Source organism: Trachypithecus francoisi, unplaced genomic scaffold (genome assembly GCF_009764315.1).
Source record: "Trachypithecus francoisi isolate TF-2019V2 unplaced genomic scaffold, Tfra_2.0 Lachesis_group11, whole genome shotgun sequence".
NCBI classification, from domain to species: domain Eukaryota; kingdom Metazoa; phylum Chordata; class Mammalia; order Primates; family Cercopithecidae; genus Trachypithecus; species Trachypithecus francoisi.
In genome coordinates this window covers 104438205-104462802 of record NW_022681456.1, presented here as the reverse complement: position 1 = coordinate 104462802, position 24598 = coordinate 104438205, and the positions used below count along the sequence as shown (strand labels likewise).

Below are 24598 nucleotides of genomic sequence, written 5' to 3'. Positions count from 1 at the left end.
TAATTGTTTTGTTCCTAAACTTACCCTAAGAATGTGACTCAGTGGCTTATATTCTGGCTGTTCCTACTTATAGACTCCCAAAAGCAGATTCCTTTTCAATGCAAAACAACTTCTTTCTCAACCTTCTGCTATCCTATGGAATGAAACAGAAGACTATGTAATCAAATGTACACAATGAATTTTTTTATCCTACCCAAATAATTCACTAATTCATAATCTCCACTACCTCACTCTTCCCTATGAAATATCTGCCTAGGAACAGGCAATCTCATTTGACATTTTGGTTAGATTTTACCAGTTCTCCCCAAGTGGGTATGACCTTCTATCCATATCTGCCTTTCTTATTCTCTTTTATAATGTCAGGCTTTAAAGATATTTTGAGTAAAACTTACCCAAAATATTTTTAACTGGTTTTCAGGGGCTTGGTGGGGGTGGGTAGTTTAGCAGCTGTTCTTAGGGTTTGAGGGTCTTGCCAATCTGATGATTTCCAACCAAACCTAATCATGAGAGAGACAAACCTCCACAGTTACCTTATCTTGTTGGGCATGCTATAAATAACGAGCATAGATTTAATAATAGACTCCCTCTGTCCCACACTCCAATAGAGATTTCAGCTTTTCTTTTTTCAGTTTTCTTAGCTTTGCATATTAAGTCATAATGCCATTCATAAATACAAATTACATGGAAAAATACATCCATTAGAAGACAAACAATTCTTCAACTGTGTGTTGTTTCTGGATTTTACACTAAGGGCTTTGTCACTGAAAGGCCACATCCACGCAAGATGATGGCATCTCCTGCCAGGGGAAGTAAGACTTACACTAAATCATAAAAGAATAAAATAACTTTTGCAATCTCACTTTGCCCATGCTTTTGTCTAGTCTGAAGAGGGTCTGTGATGGGCACATGACTGAAAGGTTCACTCTGGAAGGAGATTTAGTATTGCCAGTAGAACTACCCCATTCCTTTTTGTTTTCTTATAAAGTAATTTTGTGGATAGTTCCTACAGTGAATGGTTGCCCCAAATCCTTATAGCTTTTTTTCATAGTGTCCTATATTTCAGTGTTAAATCAGTGAAATGACATCTCATCAGTTACCTCTTTATTCAATGTTCGAAATGTAAAAAAAAGGCATAAAGTGGGGACTCACTATTATCCCTGTGTCCAACCTTTTTCCTACTTCCCTTCTGCTCAGCACAGCCCCGCTCAGACATTCAGCCTCCCTTCCTTTCACACACCAATCAAAAGCCTCTTCCCTGACTGTCTCCATTCCAAGAACTTGGCAGTCCAGGGCTGTCGCTGGGCCAGTCTCTGCAGGAGCATTCCAAGTGTTGCCTGAAGACTTGCTAAGCAGCAGAAGTTTTCTTTAAAGGACTTGGGATTTAAAAACAGGAACAAAAAGGATGTGATAGGAAATGTTTTCTCTCCCTTAATGTTACATTTCCTTTCACGGATGGACATCTTGACTTAGACACATAATTGTGTTTAGTATTTCGCCCTTTAACTTCCCTGAATGCTGCTGGAGTTTGAAGAAACAGTTAGACCAGTTTCATTTTTTGTTTGGTTTCATTTATTTATTTCATAGACAGGATCTCACTATGCTGCCCAGACTGGTCTCAAACTCCTGGGCATAAGCAATCCTCCTGCGTCAGCCTCCCAAAATACTGGGATTACATGCATGAGCCACCACAGCTGGCCTGTTCTGTTTTTTTAAACAAACAGTGAAGTTTAAATTCATGTCTCATCTCCTCTCTTGTGTTTTACGTTAAAAAAAAAAAAAAGGAAGGGTACTCTAATGACACTCAAAATATGACAGACCTGCTGAATTGTAGTTAGATATTTGGAATGTAGTTTTAACATGACTGCCTAAAACAAGATGTTTAATTTTGTATAGAACCTAAATTATTTCTGTTTTCTAAATACATTTCTTCATCAATAAACACAAAATAAAATCAAGAAAATGCCTGGATATGAAACTAATTTCAACATTTTTTTCCTATTTGCCTCATTGCAGAAGAGGAAATATTGTTCTGTTTTTCAAAGTATAGAGATCTAGGGCCGGGCAGCCAGGCGCGGTGGCTCACGCCTGTAATCCCAGCACTTTGGGAGGCTGAGGCGGGCGGATCACGAGGTCAGGAGATCGAGACCATCCTGGCTAACACAGTGAAACCCCGTCTCTACTAACAAAATACAAAAAATTAGCCTGGCGTGGTGGCGGGCGCCTGTAGTCCCAGCCGCTTGGGAGGCTGAGGCAGGAGAATGGCGTGAACCCGGGAGGTGGAGCTTGCAGTGATCCAAGATCGCGCCACTGCACTCCAGCCTGGGCAACAGGGCAAAAGAAAAAAAAAAATCTAGGGCTGGGCGTGGTAGATCATGCCTGCAATCCCAGCACTTTGGGAGGCCAAGGAGTGGATCACTTGAGGCCAGGAATTCAAGACCAGCCTGGCCAACATGGCAAAATCCTGTCTCTACTAAAAATACAAAAAATTAGCTGGGCATGGTGGCACACACCTGTAGTCCCTGCTACTCGGGAGGCTGAGGCAGGAGAATCGCTTGAACCCAGGAGGCAGAGGTTACAGTGAGCCCAGCTCATGTCACTGCACTCCAGCCTGGGCAACAGAGCAAGACTCCATCTCAAAAAAAAAAAAAAAAGGTACAGAAATATAGAAAAATAATCCATTGGCACTAAAATGTGTCATATGATTCAATTCCTGCTAATAAATAGCTTCAGGCAACCTTATGATTTTATCATTTAAAAAAAAACCTAATACAGCCAGGTGTGGTGGCTCACGCCTGTAATCCCAGCACTTCGGGAGGCCCAGGTGGGCGGATCATGAGAACAAGAGATCGAGACCATCCTGGCTAACACAGTGAAACCCCGTCTCTACTAAAAATAAAAATAAAAAATTAGCCAGGTGTGGTGGCGGACGCCTGTAGTCCCAGCTACTCGGGAGGCTGAGGCAGGAGAATGGCGTGAACCCGGGAGGCGGAGCTTGCAGTGAGCCGAGATTGCATCACTGCACGCCAGCCTGGGCGACAGAGCGATACTCCATCTCAAAAAAAAAAAAAAAAAGGCAAACTAATACTAATTTTTAAATGTCTAGCTGTACCAGTACAGCTTACAGCTTTCCAGATACTCAAACAGGTATAATGTCATTTCTTAACTCCAAAGGACCACTGAGGAACACAAGAGAAGTGTTATCAGTACTCCCAATATAAAGATGAAGAATTGAATTCAGACGTTAAATGAGGTGTTCAATTTCGCAGAATTCCTTCACGACAGAACAGAATTCAGACCCAAGGGCTTGAGCAGCTCTCTCTGCAAACAACACTGCCTTTAAAAAGCCACTATCAAACATCTATTTATTCAATGATTTAACTTTAACCTTGAAATTAAATTTGATTTTCTAGATAGTCATGTCATAACCAACCAATGTCTTCAATAGTACAACATGGACCTGAGTTTTAATACTTAAAACAAAAGAAGCAAAAATGAGTTGAAGATATTGACTTTTAAGAATGCAAAAACTTTACTCTGACTTTTCAAAAAAGTTACATAAAGATCACATTTCAAATATTATGTTAATTATAATTCCTATTTAGTTGTAGCATAATAAATTATATTTGTTCTACTGGAGAATTTCTAATAAAAAGCATTTTAGCAGTAAGATTTTCCAATTTCTGAGATCTAAATTAACAATTCCTTACTTATAAAATTTAAATTTTAAATTTTGAAAATTGTAAACCCTGCTTATATTACACCTTGCTTTGTATTCATCTCCATCACAATAATTAATTCATGCTTGTTGTGCACACATAAAGAGCCACAATTATTCATAGACACAAGATAAGCTACTTGCATCTACGCTAAAAGTGGGAATATTCACAAATTTACTGGGAGAAATATTCATAAACATATGCTTCCATGAATGGGATTCATTTATCAAAGTTCTGTTATTATGAATAATGTGCTTATTTGGGAAGTTTGTTTCAGAAACTCCCCTCCCTTTTTAAATCTCATAGCAGCATTACTGAGGTATAATTTAGCCACACCAAACTGCTGCCTTTCCTCTTTGACCCCTCACCATTACCCCCACCCTTGATTTCCTTAGAATCTTGTTTTTCATTAGCTGATGTCAAGGTGAAGTTTAGACCAGACCAGAGCATTAAGGCTTTGTGCCATGCAGAAAGCCTCAGATAATTCTCCTTTCCATCAGGAAGGGTACGCCACCTGAAAGAGTCCTAAAATAAAGCCCCAGAGCAATGAACTGGAAATAAGAATAGTATCAATACCAAAATCATTAAAGACTTTCAATTTTTATATCCTGCGTGTAAGGACTTAGGAAATGTGGCTTCATGAAAGTAAAGGGGTGATTTTATTTGGCCACAGTGCACATGTGTTATCTCTGCCTATCCATCATCCACTGCCCTTCCTCTGGCAACAGAGCCTGAAGAATGGAGAACTGCTCTTCTCCCACTCATGATGACGTCATCTCTGCCATCAGAGCAGCTGGACCATCATCGAGCCAGCCATTGCAACAGTAATAACTATAGCGTTTTTTTCTGGAGTTTAGGGGAATGAGGCACTCTTTTCAGCTCTGGTGTAAGAGGACAGAGGTAAGGCTGGAGCGGCTAGCAGCCATGCCATAAACAAAAGACCTGCCAAAGGGCAGGACTAACACCAGTAATGACACAGAATGAAGGGACTCAGGAGATTTTGCCAAATTTCTCAGTTACCTTGATCACAAGGTCCTCTTTTGGGGTGAAAATTGCTTCAGCTGGGTTTTCTCACTTTTGCAACCAAAAAACACCCTAACTAATAAAACTAGTGTCTTCAGATACACCAGTTCTGTTGAAGGAATGAATTTCAAAATTAAAAATAAAAATAAATTAAAAGTTACAAAACAGATACACTAGTTCTTTGTCACATCCAGGAGTGTGGCACTTTGCAAGCTCTTCTCCGTCACCAGCTACTCCAGAATCCCTAGAAATAGCAAACTAGCTCAGACTTCACCATCAGGAATTTATGTTAGCTAAAAAGAAGTATTTTCTCACAGAGAAATTTTCAAATAAGAGTTTATAAAGCGGTTTATTCTTCAAAGTGTTTTTTAATGCTTTAATTTTTTTAAAGGTTTTTCAATATTTTGTATACATGTATATACTAAGTTTCCAATAAACAGTAAAATCTCCTTTTGTGGCACAACTAAAAGAAGGTTAGGGCCTGAATAATTTTTATTCATTAGGTAGATCTAAGAAGCAGAAATAAAATACACTCTACACCTTTTCAATCCCAATGGCTTGTCTAAAAGTCATTAATATTTACAAGAGAAGTAAGCATAATAATTTGATTAGTTACTATTTAAAATTTGACAAGATTTTCCTAAATAAATTTGTTTATCTGTAAAATGGTTAATTATCCAAACTAGATAAGTGTTTTTGCCAATTCCTCTAACAGTCACAGAAGTTTAATCAGAATTCTTAGCCAACAGAATATGACTCTAGGCACAGTAGCTCATGCCTGTAATCCCAGCACTCTGGGAGGCCGAGATGGGTTAATCACTTGAGGTCAGGAGTTTGAGACCATCCTGGGCAACATGGTGAAACCTCATCTCCACCAAAAATTAGCCAGGTGGGGTGGTACATGCCTGTAGTTCCCAGCTACTCAGGAGGCTGAGGCAGGAGAATCACTTGAACCCAGGAGGCAGAAGTTTCAGTAAGTCAGGATTGTGCCACTGCACTCTGGCCTGGGTGATAGAGTAAGACTCAGTCTCAAAAAAAAAAAAAAAAAAAAGGAAGTCTCAGAGAAGGGACAGTAGCACCATCTGTCCAGTGAAAATATGCAAAAGCTATTCTAATGGCTCCAAAACAAACACTCATTTTATCTCAAAAAACAAAACTAAATTGTTTCTTTCTATTACTATGTTCTAATCAGGATGAAATATTAGCAACTAAAATAACATGCTGGCTTTAAAATACTTAAAAAGTTGAAAATTCTAGTCAAGGAAGATATTGTATATATATATGCCAAGCAATTCTAATGTTATTATTAATGTTGATACAGTTCAGGTGTTTGCATTACATCAAAAGGATAGCATGCATCAAACCATTAACAAAAGATAAATACAAGTACCTGCAATTGAGTAGCATGCATTATCAAAGTAAGGGAGGAAAAAAAAAAGACCAAAACCAAAATAAATAATAGATAAGGCAATATGCCTTTGAACAGCCTATTAAACAAATATCAGCTTAAAAACAGGTGTACTGCGGCTGGGCGCAGTGGCTCACACCTGTAATCCCAGCACTTTGGGAGGCCAAGGCGGGCAGATCACGAGGTCAGGAGATAGAGACCATCCTGGCTAACATGGTGAAATCCCATCTCTACTAAAAACACAGAAAATTAGCCAGGCGTGGTGGCGGGCACCTGTAGTCCCAGCTACTCAGGAGGCTGAGGCAGGAGAATGGCGTGAACCTGGGAGGCAGAGCTTGCAGTGAGCCGATATTGCACTACTGCACTCCAGCCTGGGCGACAAAGCGAGACTCTGTCGCAAAAAAAAAAAAAAACAAGTGTACTGCAAAAATGATATAAACATAATACAGCAGAACTTTAAACATCAATGTAATATGAACTTAGCCAAGCTTCCAAAAAGAGACTCATGCTGATTTTTCAGATATACTACTAATAATATAAATAATAATAGCTTCCTTGTATTTAATACTTTAGGTATCTGATGCTATAAGCCTGACACTTACTAAGTGTTTTACATATGTTAGTTGCCATTAATGTCATGGTGATACTACAAACTGGACAATAATCCTGCTTTACAGATAAGGAAACTGAGGTGTTCAGTATTAAATATAACTTCTGAAGATCACACCATGAGAGAGTGGAGTTATCATATAAAACCAGCTTTGTCGGAACCAAAAGCCCGTGTTAACCATATGCTAAAACATTTTTCATTCCCTCAACATACTTCTTGAGTATCTACTACGTGACAGATATCGTGAAAGATCCGAGGACATGATTATTAGCAAAGTCAGACATAGTCACAGCCCTTACAGAGTTTAAAGTATAGTGAGTGAAACAAACAGAATCCAATATTCACAGAAACAGAAGCAAAATTAAAACCATAATCGCGGTAAGTTTTATGAAGGAAAAGAATATGGTGCTATCTTTGCTGAGGATATAGCAAAGGGGCCTCACATAGTCTGGGAGATCAGGAACAGTTCATTACAGATGAGTCAGAGAACTGGAAATCTACATAACAAACAGGTGAGAGGTGTGCAGGTAAGAGGGGAAATTGACCAGACAGAGGGAAAAGCATGTAAAAAGGCTCTGTGGTGAAAGGGAACTCAGAATGTTTGTGTAACTAGAAAGGTAAAAAAGGTCACTTTGGGAGGCCAAGGTGGGCAGATCATGAGGTCAGGAAATCAAGACCATCCTAGCTAACATGGTGAAACCCCATCTCTACTAAAAAATACAAAAAAAATTAGCCAGGCGTGGTGGCACGCACCTGTAGTCCCAGCTACTGGGGAGGCTGAGACAGGAGAATTGCTTGAACCTGGGAGGCGGAGGTTGCAGTGAGCCGAGATCGCGCCACTGCACTCCAGCCTGAGCGACAGAGCGAGAGTCCCTTTCAAAAAAACGCAGTACACACAAAGCAGAGAGCTAGAGGAAGGAGAAATGACACAAGATGACGTTTGTATCTCAGAAACCTCAAAAACCTGCAGTAATGCTGGGTATAATGACATGTTATTCAAATGTGAGCAAATGAAAGAGAAACTTCAAATCTGTATGCTCAGTTTTCAAAAGTAATAAAGCCTCGACAGCAGTGGTGACTATCTTAATTCATACATCTTTTCTAGGCCTAAAGTGAAACACTAAAGACACTGTCCTTCAGTGCTTCGGCTGACAAGCTGCTTTTCAGCCCCACTACAGCTGTTTGGTGCAGGCTGCTGCGTATCAATTCCTCCTCTGCCTGCCATTTTCAGCCTTTCTCTATTCCTCCTTTTTACCACTGACTGATTTTTCTAGAGCAAAGTCTGATTATTTCATTCTCCTGCTTCAAAATCCTTCAATAACTTCCTATCACCTAAAAGGGAATATATAATCTGGCTTTTGTTTACTCACCTAGTTTCATCTTTTTAGACCATGTATAGTAGAGCCAGGATTTGAGGACATCTGGAGAACTGGTTCATTTCTTGATGCTCTGTTATCCCTAGTGATCGACCTCATCTGTATGATCCCAGGTGCCATTTTCCCATGTCCACATTTCAAACAGTTGAATGGGGTAGGAGCAGAGGGAAGGTGGGGGAGGCAATAAATACTTCCTTAAAAGACCTGACTGCAAAGTATAGTCTGTGGCCACACCTGGTTACAAGGGAGGCTAGAAAATATGGTCTTTATTCTGAGTACTCACAAACTCAAGTACTTCTATTAGTATGGAAGAAGGGAAAAATGAATTTGGAGAAATCACTAGCAGTCTATGATACAAAAACTAAAATTAGCATGCATTTTGTTAAATATATTTAAAACTAAACAATGTGGTTATTGTTTAGAATTTATTGGATTAATTATAACTTCCATTTTGAAAAAAATGTGTAATACAAATATTGATCTAATCTTTAGTAAATGTTTATAGAATCACTTTATGGGTATCTATTGCCAAAGAAATGATTGCCTCTCAGAACTCCTATGTGACAACTTACCCAAATAGTTCTTCATTCAGATTCTCCCATTCTTAACAAAGTGCTTTTACATTTGCAGTGTGATAATACTTTAAAAGACCTTCTGAGAGATTCTTTAGCCACTGAGACTTTTTGAAAGGATCCATTTGGTTTCTCCCCTAACAGATAACAATGACTTCGTTTGTACTGACCAGGAAAGGAGGCTCATTCTTTGCATGGGTTTTAAATTGGAACTCAACTATTAAATCATGGTCTGTCAGGTAAATAAAGGAAGAAAGGTAAATAAAAGTCCTTTTCTCATTTATTAATATTCCTGCACATGGATTAGTGGTCAAGTTTTTAATAACTAACATTTTCACTGACAGTAAATCTTGATTTAACTTAAAAGGTCACTTAATATTTATCATTCCTAGCCACAAGTGTAGGACTCTGAGTACAACAAAATTCCTTTCTTTACCTTCCCTGCTACTGTAAAGAACAAGAACTGAAATCATCGTCTTTGAAAATATGGTTGAAGTCAAAGATCTACCTGAAATGCAAATGTTTAAGTAGTTACGTCCCCGATATTAGCGATGACCTTGAAACTTTAGCCAAACACAGTAACTGCTCCTTAAATCATTAACTTACTTTGGATTCCTAATGTAACTGTGTTTCGTGATTTGGGTAACAGAATTTTTTTTTAAGTCACTATCTTTATTGGTATGATATACTTAAACTGGATTAGCTTGGATGTTATAGAAATGAAACAAAACTCTGATAATATTTGGTATCTTCACCTCAAAATTGCTTTTCTAAAGATATTACATTTTTAAATAGCAAAGAGCATTATAGGATGTTAGAACCAGAAGAAATCAAAATATATTGTTTTATTTTTCAAGTTATTTTGTAATTTTTACATATCTATATTGCTCACTTTATTTCTCTGTCCTATATGCAAATAACTCGCAAACAAGTCCTCATTTGTAACACTGCTGCCAATGAAGATTCCTAGCATGAGTCAGTAATAACATTAGAGAATTTCAAATTCTTGAAGAAATTGGCTGGATATTGTATCTTTTGGTATTGACTTACGGCAAAGCTTATTACAACAGACTTAGTCAATAGATATGATATAAATTAACGAGGAACAAAATACTGCCCATTTGTTCTCCTTAATCTGTGTTTAAAGGCTTATCATTTTCCAAACACTTATTCTTGAATTTTAAAAAGAAAATTACAAAGTGTCATACGCTCTATTCTATTTTTCTAAAGTACTATAAATTTCTCAACTACTCACTGCATTTTTATCAGCAAATTCTTTTTAAATAAACTTTTCTGTCAACAGTAGTTAAAGTATAAAATGTCTCCCTGGATGTACAATGTACTATCCACTAAGAGAAAAGGCCCATGTAAATTAAGAAATGGCTTCACAAAATGCTTACAAATTTACTCTTTGAGCATGTAAAAACAAAACTGAATTTACAGAAATATCAACCTTTCTTTAATGTGGCTATAGCATACAAATCATCAAAAAAGGCCTTGTAGGGAGGCCAAGGCAGGTGGATCACTTGGGGCCAGTAGTTGGAGACCCGCCTGGACAACATGGCAAAACCCCATCTCTACTAAAAATACCAAAAAAAAATTAGCTGGGCATGGTGGCACAAGCCTGTAGTCACAGCTACTCCAGAGGCTGAGGCAGGAGAATCACTTGAACCCGGGAGGCGGAGGTTGCAGTGAGCCAAGATCGTGCCAGTGCACTCCAGCCTGGGTGACAGCAGAGTGAGACTCAGTCTCAAAACCAGAAAAGGCTGTGTACATTACTTTTTCAGAGTGTAAGTTTTACCATATATTGATCTGAGTATGTAGAGAGATATGACACAAGAGATTATTAAAAGACTGATAATGGCAATATTTAATGATACCATAAACCCGGTGACAACTTCCAACCATTTTAAAAGAATTGCCCACGGATCTCAAAGTATTTAAGAAATACAAAAAAATTATATTGACTTTTTTCCAGAGTGGGACTGATGTTAACAGCTACTTAGAGATTTTAAAATAAAATATGTACATGGTAATGCAACAAATATTTATTAATAGTTATAGAGCCAAGCGCTTGAGATATTCAGCGGCAAAACCAAAAGATCCCTGCCTTCAAAGAACTTACAGTCTATCGAGGTAGACAGATACACAATGGATACAATAAATAATAAATTATATTGTATGTACTAAGATTAAATGGAGGAAGGAAAGGTAACACAGGGTAAAGCAAATAGGAAAGGCCAAGGTGAAATGTTAAACATAGCATTACCATATGACCCAGAAATTCCACTGCTAAGTATAAACCTAAAAGAATTTTTTAAAATATATGTCTATACAACATCCTGTACATAAATATTCACAGCTGCATTATTCATAATAGCCAAAAAGTGGAAACAACCCAAATGTCCATCCACTGATGAATGGATAAACACAATGGGTCATATGTCTACAACGGAATAGTATTCTCAACAAACAGGAATGAAGTACTAACACGTGCTGCAACATGAATGAACCTTGAAAACATTAAGTAAAACAAGCCAGACACACAAAAGGATGGACGAATATTGCATGTTTTTACTTATACATGGTACCTAGAATAGGCAAATTCATAGAGACAGAAAGTAGACTAGAGGTTACCAGGGGCTGGGAGAAGGAAAGAATGGGAATTTATTGTCTAAAGGATACAGGGCTTCCGTTTGGCATAGTAAAAACAAGTTCTGGAAATGGAGAGCAGTGATGGTTGCTCAACATTGTGAATGTCCTTAATATCATTGAATTGTACCTTTTTAAATGGTTAAAATGATAAATTTTATGTATATTTTATCACGATTTACTTTAAAAGGCACTAAAATCTCACTATTAAGGTGCCTAGTAAGCAGTGAAATCCAGCTCACACCCAGCGTCTTTGTTCTCTGTCCCCCATACCACACTGCCCCCGCAGCAAGCAGAAATTGTCACAGTGCCCTGGTCACAGTGATTCCCCCGATAGCCAGATCTGGGCACTGCCACTTGCCTTCATGGATATTAATGATTAATCCTGATCCAAGTGGGGCCAAATTCTGTCACCTCATAATTTGAAGTTTAAAGAGAGGGACACTGAATACAGAAATTGCTAGATTCAAGTCGTGGAAATGATGGGACCCAGAGAGTAGATCCTGCTATTGAGATTCCAACAGCAGCCCTAGGTTCCCGCCTCTTCTGATGCTCAGTTGTTGAGTTCATCATTTTATTTCTCGGAGCTCCTCCAGTATAGTCACAATAAATTTCCTTCTTTCTGTAAGCTAGTCAGAGACGGTTTCTGTTCCTTACCAACAAAGAACGTTACTTCTAATACAGTTTTTCAATTCTTAAACTTCATCCATGTGGGCAAAGTGATATCCAAGTATCCCTTGCTTTCCAAATCTTTAGAGCTTTTGAGATCAAATAGTAAGAATGAGGATAACAAGGGATGCCTAAAAATTGTTTTCAAGAGTTCCAGGGCAATTCACTACAAGGTTTGCAAATAATTTAATTAAATGTGAGCTGCAACTTGAGTTCGTGAGTACTCTATTCTCTGAAATTTTTACAGACAATACATTTTGATTTGCCATTAAAAAATTAACAAGTTTTAAACCAGTTTTGTTTATTGGGTTTTTGTTGGGTTTTGTTTGCTTTTCTGGTCATTTGAGCTCTTATCTTTAGCTCTGATGATCCATATAAGTTCCCTACATAATGAGAAGAATCCTCTTTTCCTTAGTGATTATTTCATAATTAGTCCTTCCAGGATCTCAGAGAGCTAGAGAACTAGATATTACTTCACTAAAAATCTAAGTTTTCTCTAGGACTCTGTTGAGGAAATCTCTGGGATAATTAATATATAATAAAAGTCCAGCATTTTGTAATCTGCACAAAGAAATTTTTAGGATGATATTTGTACAGTGACTCAAACATCTCAGTAATAGATAGAAACTCATTAACACATAGTTGAAGTCTAAGAATTCAGATTTTGCTTTGTTCACTTCCTTTCGTCTTCCCTGCATTCATAGGAATCTATCTATGGCTTTTTAAACATGTTAAAACACCAAAAGGAAAACAGAGCATGATGGACTCGATACATACCAGCAGAGTATTCTATACCAAGTGGGAAACTCATGTATGTGTGTACTATATTAAGAACTATTAAAATATTTCTTAATATTCGATGAAAAGATGTCCATATTGCCAATGTTTCCAGGCATTTATACAATTCTACTTAAGTTCGTGATTCATGAAGAAAAACTACTATGAAATACTAGGTATAGAAACAAATACGGGGAAAGGAAGTAAAAATATAATAGCCAAAGGCACTGGGTATGTCGCATAAATTTCTCCCAAGCAATTGCCAAATTTCTTCCTGACTGGGCTTTATAATCCTAGCCTCATTATCTCAGGTCTCAGTAAATTCACCATATGTGACAAGGATGGAATGCCATCTTAATCTCAGAGGATCTGAACCAAGCTTAAACCTCTCACATTTGGAAAATAAGCATAAAATAGGTTCTCAGATAATTTCTTCTGTCTTTGCATATCTCAACAATATTGAATTGTTTGTTTTAGTTTTTTGGAGCTATTAAAATGGACAGTAAAATTTTACCAATTTTTTTAAAAGAAAGAAAAAAGTACCAAGAATACATGATCAATCATGGGCATAGATTTGAGACACATATCCATTCTAATAATCCTTCCAAGTTCAGCGAAAATGCTGCCTCCTCCTTGAAGCTCCCGCCAGGTCATCCGAATCAGGAGAGAAGGAATGTGACTCTTCTGACTTTCTATGGTGCTGTTTTAATCATCTTTTTGGGCATTTGAAAAAAAATTGCCTGATATTGCAGTTATTCAATACCAGTGTTATCTCCATTGCTAAATAATAACTACAATAATTGCACAAATATTTATTAAACACCTACTATATACCAGCAATTTTGTCAGGTGCTGAGCATACAAGATTAAGAAGACAGTGTCCATTCCTGACCTTGCAACATTTACAACGCTGAGAGCAAAAAAAGTGTTAAATGCCTTGATGTTTCCCACAGATTGTAGCCAAGAGCCATACTACAAATTTGCAAAGGAACAGTAAGCTTTTCAGATAACAATTAAAATAACAAATTAATTAATTAATTAATCTATTGAGATAATAATTAAAAACAGCTTTATATCCGGCATCTCTTTACACATATTCCCGGGCTCAAGAAATATCTACTGAATGAATTAATGAGTCATTCTGCAGCATGCTTCAGACATAAACCACATCGCCAGGATAGTCATATGTGTCTTAATGTGGACACATTTTCACATTTTAAATTGTATGATTAAAGTTTTATCTAAATAACCTGATATTTTAACTTATTCTTAATTCAAGGTTGGAAATCTTTGGATAGGTTGGTATAAACTATATAATAGCTATTGTTAACCCATTATTGATTTGAATTTTGAGAGAGTTAATCCATCTGTTTCAAAGATAGTCAACAAAAACAGTTGATTAAATTTCAATTACACACACACAAAAAACTCCTCAAAAACTAATACTATAGAAGTTGACTCAAGCAATAAAAGTTTCATAGTGAGTACTAAGATTACTAAAATGAACAAGTCAGCCATGCTAAAATGGATACTTCTTATATGTGTCAACAGACTTCTAAAATAAAAGACTACCAATACTCTTCAACTTACAATGGGGTTACATCCCAATAAACCTATTGTAAGTTGAAAATATTCTAAGTTAAAAATTCATTTAATATACCTAACCTACCAAACAACATAGCTTAGCCTAACCTTCTTTACATGTTCTCAGAACACTTCTACACTGGGCAAATACAAAGCCTATTTTGTAATAAAAGTGTTGAATATCTCATGTAATTTATTGAACACTATACTGAAAGTTAAAAACAGAATGGTTATATGAGTACTCTAATATGGTTTCTACTGAATATTACTTTTGCACCATCATAAAGTTGAAAAATTGTAAATCAAACTATCAAACCATTGTAAATCGTTATCATCTGTATACATTTACTAAATGAGTTAAATCAACCAACTTAATTGCTCAGCATTACTGGTCAAACATTTTTTCCACAATACACTTTAAAATACCAATAATAACCAGGAAAAAAATTTTCATGGGAAATATATGACTGTCTATTTCAGTAATAACAGTTTCTCAGTTGGTGGTTTTCCTCCACTGACCATAACTAGGAAAATAATTTATTTATGCTTTTAAATGTAAATATTGTTGATTAACAGTAATAAGAAATTGAAGAGTCCTTAAAAACCATTTTAGTTAACTTTCCTGGCTATAAAAGTAATAGATGTTTAATTTTAAAAACATACATAAAACTGGGAAATACAGAAGAAATAAAAATTGGAATTAAAATCATCTACATACTCACCATAAAGAGTCAACCACTGCTAATATGCTGTTCTAGTTTCCATATATATCGTTTTGAAAATTTTTTATTAAAATTGTGGTTTTCTAAAGCTTATATGGCTTATATTTCTAAAGCTTATATAGCTTATATTTTTAAACATTCCCATCTAAGTCTTCATGGGAGTAGAAACATGACACCAAAAAATGCCATCAATACATTCAAAAGGCACAGTTTTATTCATTAAATAAGCAAATGGGCTGGACGCAGTGGCTCACGCCTGTCATCCCAGCACTTTGGGAAACCAAGGCAAGTAGATCACCTGAAGTTAGGAGTTTGAGACCAGCCTGGCCAACACGGCAACACCCTACCTCTACTAAAAATACAATAAATTAGCCAAACATGGTGGCGCACACCTGTAATCCCAGGTACTCTGAAAACTGAGGCACAGGAATCGCTTGAACCCAGGAGGCAGAGGTTGCAGTAAGCCAAGATCACGCCACTGCACTCCATCCTGGACAACAGAGCAAGACCCTGTCTCTGAAGAAAATAAAAAATAAAAAGAAGTGAATGAACGAATGAACGATCATTAAAAGTTCACATCTGATTATAATGCAGTGATCTATCACCAAGTTCTGATATCTAAAAAACCATAAAATTCACTGTTATTAGAATATAAATTGGTCATAAAAGTCCACTGTTACTTCTTTTATATTTATATATGAAGACCCTCTGCCTGGAATTTCAGTTGTAAAGTTTGAGTCTATAGTATTCTGCCTATATTCTCTAAGTTATCTACACACTATCTGCATGAGAACAGTTACAAAAAAAAAAGTGTCATTGTGAAAAGCACTACCTGTGCAAAAAGAAAATGCCCCGTTACACCTAGAATGAAGCCCAGCAGTTGCCTCTGAATTCTCTTCTATCAAAGCCAAGTCATCAGGGCTCTTGAAGAGGGGTGGTTGTTTACTTGACTGAGCTCTCATTGCCACAGGGGGCTGAAAAGCTGCAATGGTATTTATAGAACGACTTTTAGGTTTAAGAAATAGTCACCCTTTCAGCTTTAAATACTTAATGTTCACCACTTCAGAAACTCTCTTTGTACTTGAGTTAATTTCAAGTTCCACAACATCACACTTCTAACACTTAGACTTTCCAAAACAACTCAGTATTCAAGCTTCTGTCATCTTCTTCCTCCACAGTGAACACACATGCAAATGTCCAATGGAGTTTTAGATATATTTATCACATTATCATATGCCTTAGCCAAAACAAAGCTAAGCTTATATGCCTGGTTATCGCAGGAAACAACAGCCGTCATTTGGAAGGGTTCTGTTTGGAAGATACTAAACATCTTATACAAAAATAAAAGTTAATTATAACCATTCCAAGCTTCATCTACAACTCCCCACTGATCAAAAAGTCCTATTGAGGCCGGGTGTCATGGCTCACACCTGTAATCCTAGAACTTTGGGAGGCTGAGGTGGAGGGATCACTTGAGCCCAGGAGTTCAGGGTTACAGTGAGCCATGGTCACACCTCAAAAAAAAGAAAAAAAAAAGTCCTATTGAGGAAAATATTTTTAAAACTATAATAAAAACAGCATAATTAAATAAGATAATAAACCAACTCTACAACTAGTTAAACCTCAAAAATGTTTAGCAGGAAAAAACATCAGGAAGAGAAATGTGAGGGACCATAATTGGGAATAGTAAAATGTAAACAGTTACACGATCTCATTCATCTAAGGAATTAAGTCAGAATTATAAACTGTGTGACCCCCCCCCTTCCCCATCACCCTACCAGACATCCATCCCTGAACATGGAAACAAAAGAGTGGAAAAGTTAATTGCATTGGCCAAAATCAAGCAGGAAGTAAAAATAAGGACGCCAATCCTTTGTCACTCTGACTAAGAGACTATGATGATGATGCTTATGATGTTTTGAAGTCAGCCTATCAATTGGTAGTCACCAGATAGTTACTGAGACCTTAACCATAGGTGTTGGTTCTGAGGCGATCCTGAGAAGAAACCTCAAGGCAAAGGTAGCTATCACTTAAACATACATATACAGACGTACACATACATACTTACCATTTACTAACCCCTCAACCATGCCGAGAATAGCCAAGGAAGGACTGATGCACCTTTCACTGATTCTACTATCCCACTATCCCAAGAATTCTGCTATGCTCAGTCCCTACTCTGTGGTACCTGACCATTGGTCAAGTTGATGTACACAGAAATGTGAATATCTGTTGTCATCAGATGTAGCAGCAACAAGAAAGACAAATCCTAGTATAGAAAAAATGGAAGGAGGAGAAACGGACAATCAACACTACATTCGAAATTGGACAGCATATCCCAAGACTCCCTCCTTCACCCTTAGAAGAGACACAAAAACTATAACCTTAAGACATGCCAGTAGAAAATAAAAATAGTTTATTTAAAATATATTCACCATCTTCATCCAATGGGATTTAAAGCAACTGTCCATAAGTCAATACAAGTATTTCTTACATTGATTCTTTAGATGAAATTTTATTTTATTTTATTTTATTTATTTATTTATTTTGAGGCAGAGTCTCGCTCTGTCGCCCAGACTAGAGTGCAGTGGCAGGATCTCAGCTCACTGCAAGCTCCGCCTCCCGGGTTTACGCCATTCTCCTGCCTCAGCCTCCCGAGGAGCTGGGACTACAGGTGCCTGCCACCTCGCCCGGCTAGTTTTTGTATTTTTTTTAGTAGAGACGGGGTTTCACCGTGTTAGCCAGGATGGTCTCGATCTCTTGACCTCGTGATCCGCCCGTCTCGGCCTCCCAAAGTGCTGGGATTACAGGCTTGAGCCACCGCGCCCGGCCTAGATGAAATTTTAAATTAGGAAATACAAACCAGGCCCCTTTGTACTTACACAGAGAAAAGAACAATAACTGTAACTTGGCTTGCAACAATTCAAGATTCAGAAACATCTAGTAAATACAGGCAAAGGATAATGGGGAAAAAAGGAGAAATGCCAATCTTTGCAACTAGGGCATTCAAATTTTGCACAAACAGCCTGATAAATCAACCTGAGAAGCTGGGTCACTAAGCCTAAGAAAATCCTCCCACATCTCCAGTCAGAGGGGCCTCCAAGAGGGGCCTGGTAAACTCAAATATAGTGAAACTCCATGACTTTTTCAGCTGAAAAATTCATTACCTTATGGCAAAAATACCCAGCAACTACATAGTAAAAATGTATATCATCCAAAACATATTTACATGCTAAACATTAAAATCAAATAAGATTTATTTGCAAATAAACGTCTATTCATTATCTTGAAATACTGTGTAAACTCAGTTCTCATTAAACACCTTGCTAAGCTGACTTTGAAAAAGCATCATGCTACTAACCATCATGCATCGATGAAGAGCTAAAATGGAAATCAAAAACTTTTAGTCTAATTTTTAGCTCCCCCGTTGTGTTTTTAATATGACAGTGGAATAAATTTTGGCTAAATATATACAGTGTCAATGTCTCCAATCTGATTCACTTTAACAATTCATACGCCTTTGAAGAAAATGTGCAATTTGACAGGCAAAAATATAAGCATAATGTAGATTTTCCTAGCAGTTTTCTAAAAAAGAAATATTTTCTTTCTGTCTCTATCACTTGCTTTTATAACACCCCCAGGGGAATGGGCAACAGCATCTTCTCTCCTTCTTAGTTTTCAGGAAGACATGCTGACATGGAAAAAGAATAAACGATAGGAACAAGGCCACATGGCTAATTAGCAGCAGACCTGGAACAACAGACCTCCAGCTAACAGAAGAGGAAGAAAATTCAGCTAGAGAGATGCACTGTGTCTTTGACACAGGAAGTATACATATAATGACCCCACAACACGACAATGAGAAATTACAACTACCAGTCTGCTTTGGTTTCATAGCCCGAAAACCAACTTCGAAATAAAATATCTACCAACTGTACTCCGAGGTACAAAATAGGGGGGTGCTACCCCAACATGTACCTAGATAAGATTTCACGTGGCACAGACATATGTTCCCCTGAGTTTTATAACTCCTAAAAATCTGAGCCCAATGTGAGTCTACAGCCTTAAGAAAGTACTAAAACCAAGCATGACCGACAATTAAAAAACTGCAATGTCACAGACAGAAAGCAGAAGGAACAAAATCATGAATCAGTCTGACTTCTCAGGATAAAAGCATCAAATGGCCTTAATTAAGCCATTATGAAATTAAATGGGATTATTTCTCAACAGCTAAAACTTTTTCACCCCTGAATTTTAGGAAATTATTTTATTTACGGAATCCCCAACTTTGAAAACCACCCACATGTTAATAAAAATCGATGAGATTTTTAGCACAAAATACTTCAGTTTAAATTAGGATAAAGTATCTTGGTTTGGTTATCAAAGCCAAAAGTCAATTTGAGCATCTTATCTAACAACTGCCACAGAAATACACACTCTGATGGCTGGAGGTACAGAGTAGAGGACTGCAAGGAGCCGTGGGCAAACCTACGTCCCTGGGCACAAGAGCTCACATAGTTCTGTTGAGATGGAAGACTTATGGTCAGGAAAATAAATTCATTTCTTTCTTCCTAAGTTTCTTCTTCTATGAATTTTAAATTTAATATTTAGAAGACTAGCAAATGAACAGCATGGTTTCATTAGAAATTACATGAGCCTTTTTCAATGAGGTGCCAGATGCTTTCTGAAAGCAACTTTCAAGTGTTTGCAACATTATTTGCATAGCTCACATACAGCAGAATTTGGAAATGTTCATTAATAAAATAATAATTTCAGGTTTAATTTTTTGATATTCCCAATTTTTTATTATAAAAAAGTAATGCTTTCTGCACTGCCCTGTTTGCAAAGTAGAAAAGTGCTATATTTTTATGCATCATTAAAATTTGATGCACATTTGTCAAGTGAGATTTCACAGCACCATTTTTTTTTTTTTTTTAGACAGGGGCTCTCTGTCACCCAAGCTGGAGTGCAATGATGTGATTGTAGCTCACTGCAGCCTTGACCTCCCAAGCTCAAGTGATCATCCCACCTCAGCCTCCCAAGTAGCTGGGGCCAGCTGGGACCACAGGAGTGCACCACCACACCTGGCTAATTTTTTATATTTTTTGTACAGACAGGGTCTCCGAATGTTGCCCAGGCTGGATCACAGCATTTTTAATTCTACAGTTTGTCTTAATTGTTCTATAAATAGATTCACTCCACCCAGGACCCATTTAAGTCCTAGGCTCGCCATGCTTCCCTTGAGTATCCTTTGGACACTATTCCAGTGAAAGCCAGGAAACTGCATCAGGGCACATCAGCAATGACTTTTACTATAACTGCTCTTTGAAAAGATGTTCAGAAGCAAGTACCAGGAGGGAGGCATGGTCATATCCAACTCCTGACTTCTAAAGTACCAGAAAAAGAAACTCTGAGCAGTCTCTCAGGAAAAGAATATCCAATCAAAGCACCAAGTTTCACCAATGGCAGCATTTCTTTTTGTTTTGTTTTGTTTTGTTTTGTTTTGCTTGTTTTTTTGAGAAAGAGTCTCGCTCTTTCCCCTAGACTGGAGTGCAGTGGTGCAATCTCGGCTCACTGCAACCTCCGCCTACCAGGTTCAAGTGATTCTCCTGCCTTAGCCTCCCAAGTAGCTGGGACTACAGGCGTCCGCCACCATGCCCAGCTAATTTTTGTATTTTTAACAGAGATGGGGTTTCCCCATGTTGGCCAGGCTGGTCTCAAACTCTTGACCTCCACTGATCTGCCTGCCTCGGCCTCCCAAAATGCTGGGATTACAGGCATGAGTCACCACGCCCGGCCCAGTGGCAGCATTTCTAAAGACCCTTCTTCACCTTAGAATCTAGCAGCCCGAAGACTTTGTCATATTAACTTTAACAAGACTCAGTTCGTTAACAGAAAAATAATATATTGCACAAAAACATACTAAGGAAGCTCAACCTTCAAAACACCAACAAGAAAGTTGAATACAAATCAGAAATATTTACTCAAATGTATACTGTACATTAAAGGTTATGCTAGCTTATTTTTCTCAAGGTTTAAAGATTATTATATTTAACTAAAGAAAAGCACTCTTGGCTGGAAATCTGGAGACAGGGTTAGAGTTCCAGCTTTTGGCATCAATGCCTTCTGTTTCTTGGGTTAGTAGCTTCGTTTCTCTTAACCTCAATTCCTAATCTCTAAAATGATCAGGTCGACTCCATAACTGTTAAACTTGTAGCTTCCTGATTTGCCATCTATAGTCCTTCTGGTATTTGTTTTATAAGTTATCCATAAGCATACCTTTGCTGAATAAGACACTAAAAAAAGTTCTTTTCTTTGTCTAGGTTTTGTACTCTATTCCTAGTCCTTGTTATTATTTTGTCCACAAATACAACTATGGCTCACAATCACCAAGGCAATGATAATTACTACAATAGCTAACACATAAGTGCTTATAATGCGCCAGGTACTGTGCTAAGCACTTTACATATATTAATCTTTTCTTTCTCACCACAACCCTATGAGGTAGAAACCATGCTTATTCCCATTTGTAGAACTGAGGAGACTGGGGCACAGAGAGATTATGTAACTTTCCCAAGGTCATAAGGTTTACAAGTGGAAGGGCCAGAATTCAAACCCCAAGTATTCTGTCCATGGAACCCCCTCTGCTTAGCTACTACATCACACACACACCTGGAGAGTCTACGGAGGGTGAAGAGCAGCAGAGTCCACCTGCAAAATGTTGCTGGGGGCCCAGAAACTGAACTTATATCATGAATGATCCCAAAAACAGTGGTAGCTCATGATTCACAAATCCAGCAGAAGCACTTGGCACTAACATGTTTTTCCTTCCACGCTTTAGTTGCATAAGAAAGTAACACTGATGGAAAAGGGACTGAATTAAATCTACCTCCCTTCTTTCACTCATTAGGGGGAATGCACAAGTAACACGAATTGTGGAAGCACTGGTGACTTCCACGTCCCAGTGTTTAGTAGGCACCACTCCGTTATAACACAGCTCAAAGTCACTGTCCAGGGACACTGCAAGTTACCTGCCTCAAAGCTTAACAGCTGAAAACCATAGCCAGACAGGAGTGGAAACACCAGTTCCACAGCCTGAAATATGGGGCGGGGGGATCTAAGTGCTCAAATGAGGTAACAAAAAATTTCCTGTGCATCAAAATATACTGCAGCGTGCAATTAAACTGCACACTGCTATTCCCAATTAGAACAGAGAGAAAACAAGGAAGTCCTATTTAACCATTTAGCACACTGTTTTTATATATATATGTATCATATACATAAAATATATAAATATATTTATTTCCATCATTCATAAATATAAATATATACGTGTGTGTGTGTGTATATATATATATATATATTTTTTTTTTTTTTCCCCCATCCAACTCTAATCTCAAGAACTCTTCACTTGGCTAAATTCCAAGAGAGGCTCAGCATTTCAGTGGGCCAAGGCCTGGGAAGGGGAGATAGCAGGTCTGAGTCCTAGAACCCAGGAAGCCCTCAGAGACGTCCAAGGGTCACAGCGCTGCGGATGCCCCTAGGGCTGCCCAGGCTGGTGGGGCGAGTCCTCGTTCGGCAAGGCCAAAAGGAAACTGCTCCAGCGAAGAGGGGACAGTGAACTCCTCCCGCAGGACAACGCCACACTTTGGCTCACCACATCGCTTGAATTTCAGGTCCAAGGCCACGGACTTTTATCGACTGCTCTTTCAAACCCGGTACTGACAGACCAGGGGCTGAGAACGGTAGCGAGAAACGGTGGAAAAGAGGGATGTTTTGTTTTACCTTCCAGGGAAAACAAGCACACATTTTAATCAAAACAACCCAGGGAGAAGCCAGCGAAGACCTCTTCGCCGGGCCCGTCTCCGGGCTTCTGAATCACTTCCTCCTTTCTGATGTGTCTCTGAGCTCGAGATTACGAAGTTGCTGAAAAAGTCTTGCCTCTCAGGGCAGCTTCCTGCGAGCGGGCGAGCGAGAGAGCCGAGCGCACGGCGCTGTCCGCGGGCGCCGACCTTGCCCGGCCGGGCCACCGCACGCGGCAGCGGGAGGACCTGGAGGCGGAGGAGGGACAGGGACCGGTTCCCAGAACCCGGAGCGCGAGCGCTGCCCAGCCCGCGTCTCCCGCTTACCCCAAGGTGCTGATGAAGCCGTTGACCGAGCCCTCCGCGTACAGGGACACGATGTCCCCTATGTAGAGGAAGCTGGACATTTTATCAGTCATGCTGCTTCATGTTCCACAGTGGACCTCCCTCCTCTTCCCTGCGCCCTCGCCGCTCTCTCTCCAGGGAGCCGCCGAGGCACGAGCGGATAGGAGCGCGGGACAGCAGCGGCCAAGAGCCGCGGCGGAGGGCACGGCCCGAGCCACCAAGCGTCGCGGCTCAGCCGTGCGTGCGCGCGGGGGAAGCCAGGCAGGGGCCAAGCCGCAACTGCGGACACCCGGCGAAGAGCGCAGCCCCGGCGCCCAGAGAAGCCGCAGCCGCCGCCGCCTCCCCGGCAGGTTTCCTGTTCCTTTCTGAAGTTTTCTCTCCAACACCTTTGCTCCTCCTCCTCCTTCCCTCTCCGCTCCCTACTCCGTGTCCACTCCCCGCTCTGCGACTCTCCGGGGCCGTCACAGCCGCCGGGCGGGAGCTGGAAGTGGCAGAGCCCCCTGGGTCCCCTCTGGGGAATTTTTGGACCAGGTGCGGGTGCCCATTGGGCGTGGGGGAGGAGAGGAGCCCGGGAGAGGTGGGGGGGCAACCAATCAGGGAGCGGCGGCCGGGGGCGGAGCTGGGCCGGGGCGGGGCGACCCTCGGGAGGCCGGGCCACCCGGGAAACCGCTGCCGCCGCACCGGGCCGCTCGGGGACGCGACGCTGGGCGGCGCTGGAGGGGTGTCGGGGTACGCGGGCCGGGAAGCGGGCGCGTGCGGCCGCCCTGGAGAGGCCGGACCTGGGGCGCGACGGTCGCTGTCTGGGAAAGCGAAGGAGCTTGATGGGGGCAGGGAGGGTGAGAGTTGGCGGCCGGGCGAGCGCACTGTGGGACCCCGGCACAGTGGAGAGAGCCCCAGAGCCGCTGGAGACGAAAAGGTGGAGCCCGAGCCGGGAGGGTTAATTTGCTGGCCAAGGAAGAGGTAGGCGTTGAAGTAAAGGAAAAAAATACAAATAAAAAAATGCATGATAAAGAAAGTAGAAGAGAGGAAGAGAGTGAGGGAAGGAGGATGATCTCGATTTAGTTATGTAGTTTGGGTGGTCTTTTCCTCTTCTCTTCTCAAGTACGCGGCGTTAATGAAATTCGACCCGTCCGCTGATGTCCAGGTGGACGCGAACCTCCAGGGAGGTAAACGTCACTTGGCCGAGTCAGTTTTTGTAGCCAACCTTCGGCGGCGAGGGCTGAGCTTTAAGCCTCCGAGGCCGCGCCTCCTGCGCTTCCTTAACTCCAAGCCGAGGTTAACCTTCCACCCCCATCAGCCTAAGGTCCCCTGCTCAAGAAGGCCCTGGCTTGTTTACATTTAA

General features: G+C 39.7%; 1 protein-coding gene across 2 annotated transcripts in view; it reads right to left on the bottom strand.

Annotated features, from left to right (window-relative positions):
* Window positions 1–23796, bottom strand: part of ITPR2 (inositol 1,4,5-trisphosphate receptor type 2) — a 493382-nt gene extending 469586 nt beyond the window's left edge. For both annotated transcript variants that reach the window (XM_033222612.1, XM_033222613.1), the window contains exon 1: window positions 23239–23796. In XM_033222612.1, coding sequence (XP_033078503.1) covers window positions 23239–23330 — 92 coding nt within the window. In that variant the 5' untranslated portion in view covers window positions 23331–23796. The remainder of the gene's footprint in view (window positions 1–23238) is intronic.
* Between the last annotated feature and the right edge of the window lie 802 nt (window positions 23797–24598).